An 11,713-nucleotide genomic window follows, 5' to 3' on the forward strand; every position below is an offset into this window, starting at 1 on the left:
AGAGAGAACGAGTTAACTGCAGGCACAGAATGGCATAATCAGAGGAAAATAAAGTGTAAAGAAATTATATTGAGTATGAGGGATGAGATATATGGAGCATGAAAGAAGGAATTAAACATGTGAAGATTCTGCTTTCGTATGATTACAGCAGCTGAAAAGTGCAATTGTTAGAGATTTCATGAAGGGATGTGTGTTAGAAAGATGAGAGGTAGGGAAAATCTGATGGTGACAGACCAGATGAGGGGTAAGGAACCACTGTCTGTAGAGACATGAACCCAATGCTTTTAAGAACTCACTTTCAGTTTGATGGCCAGATCTTATTAAGCACAACAAAATGCCAATCATCTCAGTTCTTGTCTATCTATAACTGCATTGTGTGATGTGTCCTTCCTTTTCTTTAATGTTAAGATATAATTTGAGAACAACTTGTTTAATATTTTTACCAAATCAAGTGACTCCTTGTTTGCTTGTGAAAATCGCATTACGCCTAATTGAGATAACAATTTACAGTTAGATCATTTGACTGAGTATTTTATAGTTAACCCTCTCTGCCTAGGATTCTGAATATTGCAAGTCATCTGTTATATATGCAATAAATTAGCATTGTTTTTCCATTAAACTTACCGTTTCTCTGAACTTTGCTATATATATTGTGTCAGATCTAGTTTACATGAAACATTATTGCTGAAACATAAGCTACAGGAAATGGCAAAGGTCATTACAATATATGAAGAAAAGTAAAGCATTCATTTTATTCATCTCTGATCATGAAATGAATCATTTGAAATGAAACCTTAAATGCAAACAATATCATGTTTAACAAAGGTCAATGTATCTACTGGAAAAGCCAGGAAATTACTTATTAGAGAACTCTTCTAATCAAACATTTAAAACTCATAATGAGCTTTTAAACTTACAAAAGTTTATCAGCTTATTTCAGTGCCACATTCCCCCAATCCTAGTTACTGCTCTGCTCCTTTTTGCATATCCTAATGATTCCCTTATTCTGTGCATTTGTTGTTTGATTTTAAACTTTTTATTTAATGATTTAAGTTCATGTATCTGAGACAGTGCAGATGCTACTTTCTCTCTCTCTCTGTCTCTCTCTCTCACCCACACATATGCACACACACATTCTAGATTATTTTAGATTACGTCCAGACACAGGTGCAGGCATGGCTGCGTGGTAGACGTTTAATTCCAATCATGATTATAGTTCCAACTCCACTGTATGGCACCTTGGGCAAACGTCTTCTTCTGTAGCCCCAGGCTGACCAGAATCCTGTGAAAAAATATCTACATAAAGGATTCCACACAAGTTAGAATCTTATCATCACCCTTAAAACCTCTTCCATATTAATGAATCCTTTTCTCTCAGATAATTGTAACTCTTGAGAGCATAGCTGTTTAGGATTGGATCACCAGGGAAACTTATGTACATCATTGTTTCTTGACACTTCATCAAGATCCACTTAACTCGTCTTCCTAAGATGCTTGGTATATGTATATATGTATATATATTTTAGCAGGTGTGTGTGTGTGTGTGTAAGTATGTATGCGTTTGTAAAGGCAGAAGTAAAAGTCATCATTATCATCATCGTTATCATTTAACATCTATTTTCTATACTGACATGGGTCAGATGGTTTGACAGGAGTTGATAAGGCCAGGAGCTGTACTATGTTCTATTATCTGTTTTGGCTTGATTTCTACTGCTGAATGCCTTTCCTAGTGCCAACCACTTTACAGAGTGTAGTGGAGGCTTTTTATATGGCACCAGCACCAGTGCACTTTGTTGCTCCTCTAGATTTCCCATTTTGTGTTTTCAGAGAGCCAAATATATTCTTCTTTGATCAATGCTACCACATTGATTAACTGTTGCTCTGCATTTCGTTAGCCTTAAGGATGTCATCTCTAATATAATTTTTTTACATTTTGTATTATATTTGTCTTTCTGTTTTCTTGTTTATCCAGAGACTATACACAAAGACCTCGTTTAACAGGAACGCCTGGTGAGAAAGAATTAGTGGATAAAATCTTTAAAACATGGAAGGAGAACGGCTTGACTGACGTTGTTATCACACCATATAGAATTTATATGTCATATCCAAACATAACTCAACCAAATCAGGTAAATATTTCTACTTCCATTGCTTTAAGCATGATTCTTGTGAGATTAAAGAAATGAAGCACTGACTATGTAGTTAGCAGCTGAAATTTTACTGCATACATTGTAGTAAGCCAAGAGCTTTTAAATAATTAAAATTGCATTTTCAATGATACAACAATAATTTTCTAAATAACTATTTTGAGTGAAAACAAGAGAAACAATTCCAAAATTTCACTTCATTAAAATGAATTAATTATGGAATGCAGTGGAGAGAGAGTTTGATGTTTATAGTAAGATGACAACTTAAGACATGTTTCAGTGTTATTAAACCTCCTCAGGAAAGCATACTCTAACCAGAAGATCTTTGATTATTAGAGAAGTAGACATCTAAGAACTGCAATAATGATTAAACTGTCCTTCAACTAAAAAGTTGATATTCTATGCTAATAAAGTATGTCCTACTATACATGGTTAACAAAAGAAAAATCTTTGTACAGATATTCAGCCTGCTAAAAACAGCTGCTATATGCCCTACCATCTTATTTGGGAAGAACACATTAGATTGGATGATCAAATCTAGAAGGAATTAAATCATAATTCTATTTGATCAAAAGTGACTTGGGGTGAGTGGTGAGGGTAACAAACAAGGATAATGGGGTAACAACACACTTTCAGCCACTGTCTTTCTTGAGTAAGCAGATTGCTTAATTTGTAAACTTCAGTACTGTTAATCAAGTTAGGAAAGACGTTTGCCTGTGCTTCTCGGAAAGTTGGAGTTGGAGATTCATAACTCAATACCTCAATATACACATAAAAATCAGAAATAACTATTTTACTGTGACACTATGATTCATGACGGAAAATGTTTTGTGGATGAACTTAATATTTGAAAAGATAGGTTTTTACATTTTTTATCGAATATTATGGAAATGAGTTTAAAAAGAGGAATTGAAGAAAAACAGCAAACCACACTGTTGTCAACTCATTGAAATATTCTTGATTCAATAGCAGCTTAATAAAATTCTACTTTCCCTTCTTCTAAAAGCTAAAACAATGAGATATGACATGAAGATAGATAATATCAGTTACTTAGTCATCATAGTTTTAAATTTGATATGCATTTATTCCAAGACAGACTTATTCTAATGAAAGATCATAAAAGTAACAGTGACTATATAAGAAATAAGTTAGAAAAACTTCTATGTAGGTGCTTGAAGAGATCACTCTATAACTGCTGCTCCATAATTCAGTATTAAACATAATAGAAGAAATAACTTTAGACATGTTTAGCCAATGTGACTCTGAATGCCACGATATTCTATGTGGTCTTCTTTACAAGTGTGTATACATCAATAACTTTTGCTTCCTGTCCCAAAGAACTGTATCAGGTCTATTTTACTCACATTGGGTTGCTATTTTTATTGAAATATTCCACCATACTGGTTCTTGCATGCCTTTGGTATGGCCATCAAGACAATCCTTCTTCATATAGCATTGTCTTGGCAACAATGTAATGTATCAGAGGAAGGTAGTGTCTTGCAAATAGTTTTGGATGGTTGCAGATGGTATGAGTGGTATGATATATGAGTGATATTTGTGGCACGCTTGACATTTTCTGTTGATCAGATATTTAATAGTTATCTCTTGCTTCTGGACAACAAATGTGAACCTTTTTCAGTAAGATATGGTATATTTCTCCAGGAGAAGCTACTATTCTTGTCAATGTTGCTGGTATTCTCTACGGGTATATATTTATGCACTCAAGTCTCTGTTTAAGTTGGTCAGTCCAGTAACACTTAGAGTACTTGTCCAGGAGATTTTTTTACCTATCTCACCATGTTATTACCTTCATTGTTAAGTGATGTGATGCACTCGTTTCTCTCTTTACTGTTCAATAGATGTTGTCTAAATGATAGGATGCAGAATCTTGACTGGCTCAGGCTCCTTCCCACATTTGTTCCTTTAACATAGATTCTGTGTGTGTCACTGTTGATGTGAAAGTTACAAGTGATTGCTAGTATGTTTTTAGTTTTGATGTCCAAACTGTAGATTTCTTCAAGTGTCTAATCTCATATCCTAAACATTGGTGCTAGCACAGGCACAGTGAAAGTATTGTGGGATCTAGTTATATTGAATGCAGGCAGCTCTGACTCTCACATCTTCTGAAGTAGTGTTTTGTCTCTAGTTATACTTACAGCACCAACTTATAAAATATTTTCATTTATCCTGAGGTATTTGTAATATTCATCACCAAGATAGGAATTAAAGACAAGCCAATGGTAGCTATCTCCTTGCTTGCTTAACAATTTATTCTTTGTTTCAGTACCAAACATGAACACTTATCCTAATCAAATCCCATTCCTTTGTCATTTGAAAATGTTGTGACCATTTCTAAATGTCTGTGGAGTCTTGAATACTAACTCAAACATAGCTTTAAGTCATCAACAAGAAAGATGTTGGTGATATTAATTTTTCTTTCCTATGCAAATCATATCATATAACCTTTGTATTTACTTAATAGTGCTAACATAGGACTCACTGCTAGGACAAAAAGTATTACAGATGAGATGTCACTCTGAAATATTCCTATTGATAGCCTAATTCTGTTAAGTGACTTTAGTGGTAGCTTCAGTTCTTATTGGTAGCTCTGTGGACGATGTTATTGTTAGTCTCTTAATGGCATCCTGTATAGCAGTTGAGCCCTTAGTGAGACATTGTGATTCTATTATCCATGAGTAACCAAGAGGCAAATGCTTTCTTGTAGTCTAGTTGTTCAAATTTATTCCTTTTCTCCTGCTAGCTCATCGGTCACCACATTCTTTCACTGTGATCCTGGAGGAATAAAGTCAAACATTCTGTGTATAATGTGTACATCACACTCAAGCACGCTGTGGGCCATTTATGTCTCCTGCTAATACTGTTGTATGTGCAACATCAACCACTCTGGCACATGAAGCTCAGCTTTCACTGTTTCTTGAACAGGTTGATGAGGGCTATTTTGTAGAATGTGAACTTTCTGTACCAATAACCAACTATCTTATCTTTTTTTGGTAATTTGCCTTTCAGTAGGATTGCCGCAATCATCACAGAAGTTTAACTGTTGTCATGCAGTTCATTTAGTCACACTGCAACTCGGTTGTGTTGTTTGTTTAAATTCCAGTCCCCACCTCAGAATGACTCAAGATTATGCTGGGAAGGAGACTTTCATTACCTCGATTTTATGGCCATTCATACTGCAATATATTGCTTGGCATGTGAGTAAAACTTGGGATTGATAGCCTTGCATTGTTGTCGTTTTTTACAGTAATAAAGTGTTGCACCTGCCACTGACAGATCCTGTTTATGTGAAATTAGCTTGCTTGCCTGTACCTTTTCTCAACATTTCCCATAGGATTTAGATAATCTATCATGAAATTACAGCTGGAGGTTCATGAACTTATTATTCACTTTGCACTTAATTATAGTGTCTAACTGTCAAACATTTTTTCTGTGTCTGTTGATATTTGTCAGAAGAGAGGACATCTCTTTTGATTGTTGTTTTTTTTTCTCTCTCTCTCTTTTTTTTTTTTTTTTTTTGCTTGCTACAATCAATCTCTTTTACTCCTATCTGTTGGTAAATGGTAATTGCAACACAGTGTAGAACATTCAATGTCTAAAAGCTGGAATTCTCAGTCAGTGCTACGTGTTCCTTAGATACTTGGTCTATTGTGTATAACATAAGGTCAGTAGCATTATTATTGATTAGTGTGGTAATTGTTCTCTCATGGAATTCTTTATTAATGTAGACTGTGAGATGTACTTTGAGTCGTTTATATTTCTCACTAATTACCACAGTTCGTTCTTTGTCAGTTGCTGCTCATTTGTGTAATCTCAGAATGTTTCTCTCACTTTTGTTATTGCATCAGTTGTGGTCTTTGGTGCTTATGGTCCTCTCAGGTGAAGAATTCACTGGCCTAGTTTGACTCTTATTTAATGAGCGATTCTAGTAGCTGGTAGGGATAAGAGTAAATTTTCTCTCAATGAAGGTTGCTTGTTGTCATAGTTGTTTGGTATTGAAGTATGAATAGTTAGGGTGTTTTAAATCTCAGTCACTTTTTCTCCTTTTCGCATAACTAATTCAGGGATCTTTCTTAACTATTCTATGGAACTGATAGAGGTCTTGATTCAATTCAAAGTCCACCATAAATTTCTCCTTAGTTCTATGACCTGTGAAAGCTGACCCCAATTTCCTCTCCAACCATCTTGAGGGTAGTGGTAATTCCATGTGTTGAGTTTCAGTTGATTTTCGCCTCTTAATCGCTGCTAGAATCTTCCATAAAAAGTTGCTTAATTGCATTTTCAGAAGATAACCAATTTTTACTTTTTATTTCTTTTATTAGGCTTGTATCAATAGCAAAGGCTCTAATGAATTGCATTTGTTACATGGAAAATGAATAGTCCCTGTATGTCAATATGACTAACTTCAATGCCATATTATGCATTTATTTATGCATGCATGTATATGTACATGCATATCTATACATGTATGTACTGTATGCATACACCATCATCATTACATTTGCTTACCATGCTGGCAGAAGTCAGAGGGTCTTCCCAGTGCAGTCAGTTCTTACTTGGAATCACTGCTCTCATTAATTGATGCATATACATGTCATTTCTGTCTGGTTTCTATGGATACCCTTCCTATCACCAACCACATTACAGTATATATTGGGTGCATTTTATTAGCAAGTCAAGACTAAAGGTTTCTCCCAACCTTTTGCTTTCTTCACTCATTTACCAACTACTTTACAGTGTATACTGCATGTTTTTTTCAGTGTAGCAACAGTACAGGGGTTGTCAAGTCCCCATCAAGACAAGACCTAAGAGACTTTGCAGGAGACTGCTTTTCCTCTACTTAGTAACTAATCACAATAGGGAATGCACTAATGGGGGAGGGGTGTTTCACCATTGCACCAGTAGAGGGAGGGATACCTTGTATATTGTAAGTGTAGAGAGTATGAAAAAAATTTGCCTCAAATAGATTCCATAGGATCCATATAAGCATGGAAAAGTGGACATTACATGATGATGATAATGATAAGTGTGTGTGTGTGGGGGGGTGTATTATGACACACCATTAGTTACGACGACGAAGGTTCTAATTGATCCGATCAACGGAACAACCTACTCATGAAATTAACGTGCAAGTGGCTGAGCACTCCACAGACACATGTACCCTTAACTTAGGTCTCAGGGAGATTGAGCGGGACACAGTGTGTGACAAGGCTGGCCCTTTGAAATACAGGTACAACTGAAACAGGAAGAAAGAGTGAGAGAAAGTTGTGGTGAAAGAGTACAGCAGGGTTCGCCACCACCCCCTGCTGGAGACTCATGGAGATTTAGGTGTTTTTGTTCAATAAACACTCACAACGCCCTGTCTGGGAATCGAAACTGCAATCCTATGACCACGAGTACGCCGCTCTAACCACTGGGCCATTGCACCTCCACACACACACACACACGCACACACACACACATATAGATAGATAGATAGATAGATAGATAGACAGATAGATAGACAGACAGACAGACAGACAGACAGACACACACACACACACACACACACACACACACACACACACAGAGTGAGAGAGAGAGAGATAGATAGGTGCAGTGTGGCTGTGTGGTAATAAGCTTGCTTCCCAACCACATGGTTTCATGGTTCAGTCCCACTGCATGACACCTTGGCCAAGTGCCTTCTACTATAGCCTTGAGCTGACCAAAATCTTGTGAGTGGATTTGGTTGATGGAAATTGAAAAAAACCTCATTGTGTGTATACATACATATGTGTGTGTGTGTGTGTGTGTGTATATATATATATATATATATATATATATATATATATATATATATATATATATATATATATATAGGTGTGTGTCTTTGTGTCTCTTCTGTCCCCCACCACTGCTTGACAACTTAACGGTTTAGTAAAAGAAGCTGATAGAATTGGTACCAAGCTTTAAAAAAAAATAAGTACTGGGGTCTATTCATTGGACTTGAAATTCTTCAAGGCTATACCCCAGTATGGCCGCAGTCTAATGACTGAAACAAGTAAATGATAAATGATAAATTTGTATGTGTGTGTGTGTGTGTGTGTGTATGCAAGCTTGGTTGTGTGGAAATGAAGTTTTGCTTCCTAACCAAATGGTTATGGATTCAGTCTCACTGCATGGCACCTTGAGTAAGTGTCTTTTACTATGGCCCTGGGCCAACCAAAGCCATGTGAGGGAATTTGGTAGACGCGAACTGAAAGAAGCCCTTCATTTGTGTGTGTGTGTGTGTGTGTGTGTGAGTGAATGTGTGTGTGTGTATATGTGTGAGTGTGTGTTTGTGCATATAGTACATATGTATGTATGATATATGTATACATGTACATATATTTATATAACAGTTAATATAATAAATGTTTAAGTGTGGTTATATATATATATATATATATATATATATATATATATAAATTCATGCACACACAAATTTTACACATATGTACATACATACATACATACATACATAATCTCTTTCACACGCACACAAACATGTTAAATTGATGAGGTAATTATTTTAAACCAAGTTTAAGAATAACAACAGTAAACAATGATAGGTGTCTCAGTAGTGAGAGTAGTTAAATTTATGACAAGGACTTCGAAGTTTCACCTGACTGTTAATTTATCAGTGAAGAAAGTTTCACTTCTGAAGTTTATGTGAGAAAATAAAGAGAAAAACTGCAGCAAAAGAAGCAGGTGTTTAAGTAGCAGTTTACATTAGTTGAAAAGTTATGTTATTTCATTGGTAGTTGAAATCTGATAAAATAGTTTGAATGTCAGGCAAATATAAAGACTACTCTCACCCCTTACACAATTAATGAGACAAGGTGAGACAGGCAAAGGTCAAAAAGGGTATATATCTATTTGTTTATCTGTCTGTCAATCTATCTATCTGTGTGTGTGACTGTCAATCTATCTATGTGTCTGTCTGTCCATTTATCTATCTGTCTGTCTGTCTATCTATGTACATGTGTGTGTGTGTGTGGATATATATATATATATATATATATGCATGTGTGTATGTATATACATACATATATGTATAATACTTAATTTAGTAATTATAGATGGGAAAATATATTAAAATAAATGAAAAATGAAAACATAAATACATATAGACTATTATTAATGAATTTAAAAAATAACTAGAAATGATTTGGTTATGTCTTAGGATGGTCATTCATGTGTGAAAAAAAGAACTGGAGATTGGTATTCAGGCAGCTAATTTAATTGACTGGTTAAACTGAAGTCCCAAAAGGTTTTAATCCCAAATAAGTATCAAAGTGTGATGAAGTATAAATGTAGTTGTTTGTGTAGATGTGTGTGTGTGTGTGTGTTTGTAAATATGTGTGGATGTGTATTGTTCACAAACAACACTATTGACCAGACTATCAGATGATTTTATAAAATGCTGGTCACAATGGGCTTTCAATTCTTTCTTGATTGCACCTTCTTTTCCTCTTAGCAAAATTTTTCAACTAAATTGTCTTTTCATCATCATGGATGCCTTCTATGTGTGTGGGGGGGAGGACACTTTTTCTTCCAATCTCTTGGATCGGTGCAGGTATGGCTGTGTAGTAAGATAGGTGCTCTGTGTTAAGATGCTTGCTTCCTAACCACATGGTTCCAGGTTCAGTCCCACTGCATAGCACATTATGCAAGTGTCTTCTACTATAACCTCATTCCAACCAAAGTGTCTTCTCCTGTAGCCTCAGGCTGACCAAAGCTTCGTGAGTGGATTTGGTAGATAGAAACTGAAAAACGACCATCATATATGTGTGTGTGTCTGTCTTTGTGTCTATGTTTGTCCCCCCCCCCCATCACCGTTTGACAACCTGTGTTGGTGTGTTTATTTTTATTTCCGACAAAAAAGACTAATAGAATGAGTACTAGGCTTAAAAGTTAAGTCCTGGAGTTGATTTGTTTGACTAAAATTCTTCAAAGCAGTGCTCCAGCATGGCTGCAGTCAAATGCCTGAAACAAGTAAAAAAATAAAAGAATACTACTTAACAACTACATGGTTTTGCCTGTTGTCTCTGAACCTTGCAACATGTCCAACCCCACAAGGCATGTGCATTTGGTATTCTGCTATCATGTCATTCACTCTGCTCCATTCTTGAATAACGAAACCCATCAATCAGTTGCAGACTATGCTGATAGAGCTGAACACTCATAGCTCAGCAGCATACCTTAAAGTGAACCGTTTACAAGTATACCTTGTATTAAAAGCCTACAAAAGAATTTTTTCTAATATTCTCAAAAAAATTCAAGTTTATGTACTAGTTCAAAAGAAAAAGTAACAAAGGAAATCTTATGTATTAACATAAATGTATTGAGACATCTATTATTGTTAAAATATTAATGTTACTAAGTACTAACAAAAAGTGCAACTGAAATTGGAGTGAGATGCAAATGATGTGAAGAAAAGTTGCAAAAAGTTAAAATAAGCTTAAATGAATGATACAGTACTCACTCACAGTAAATTCCTTATAAAAGCTAATTGTAGTTGATATATTACGACCTACACATATGCATGACACTCACACACACACAACAGTCACACACACATGCACACATACACACATATTCACGCACACACACACACACATACAGATTCGAAGGAATTCAGTGAAACTTTAATTAAATTTCAATTATGGTAATCATAAAAGATTTGCCCCTAAACATATAATTGTGCATGGAACTTTGCTTTAAAGAAAATGCTTATAACTTGCTAGTTCAGCTGAGTGCTACAGAAAATTCCAAGTGTAAAATTATATATAATCTGTATGAATAAAAAGAATAAGGTGAGAATGAAACACACACACACACACACACACACACACACACACACACACACACACACACACCATAAAGATATAAAGTAGAATTTTGGTAAAAATATGATTTTGACATGTGTGTGAAAGAATTTATGTGACTCATTTATAAAAGTGGAATAAAACTATGCAAAATAAGTCATGCCTAAATCTTGCATATATTTATGAATGAACCTCGACACAAAGGTTTTGTATGCATATCAAATAAAAATACAAAGGAAAATATGCAAATTCTAAACTCAGAAATATAAGTCAATGCAAACAAGTATGTATATGTGTCTGTGTGTGTATATATACATATATATATATATATATAATTATGTGTATTTCTTCTATCTTAATGAATAAACATTCTTCTGATAGAATAAATGGGTTAATAGAAACCAATGTAGCAAAGAACACAAAATAACTGTGGTTAGCTCCTGTTTTTAAGGCAGGAACTCCTTGAAATTTTGGGTATTTGAGTATATTTAAGAATTTAAGGATTGGAGAAAATGCATGTTATAATTGCATACTTTATTCCTACATATGTTTCAAAGGATTACAACCTGTGTGATCCATAGGGATCTTTGATATTAAAATTGTAACCTTCTCATCAGGGAAAGCATGGGAATCATCTTAAACGTAAGACATTATGACCGATTATGAAAACAATAGATGGATAAGGTTATGACTTGATTC

General features: G+C 35.0%; 1 protein-coding gene across 1 annotated transcript in view; it reads left to right on the forward strand.

Moving 5' to 3' along the window:
- Positions 1-11,713, forward strand: part of LOC106867954 (N-acetylated-alpha-linked acidic dipeptidase 2) — a 336,237-nt gene that overhangs the window by 194,059 nt on the left and 130,465 nt on the right. The window contains exon 6 of the mRNA XM_052974261.1: positions 1,973-2,129. Coding sequence (XP_052830221.1) covers positions 1,973-2,129 — 157 coding nt within the window. The remainder of the gene's footprint in view (positions 1-1,972; positions 2,130-11,713) is intronic.

The sequence above is a fragment of the Octopus bimaculoides genome, chromosome 18 (assembly GCF_001194135.2).
Source record: "Octopus bimaculoides isolate UCB-OBI-ISO-001 chromosome 18, ASM119413v2, whole genome shotgun sequence".
Taxonomy (NCBI): Eukaryota; Metazoa; Mollusca; class Cephalopoda; order Octopoda; family Octopodidae; genus Octopus; species Octopus bimaculoides.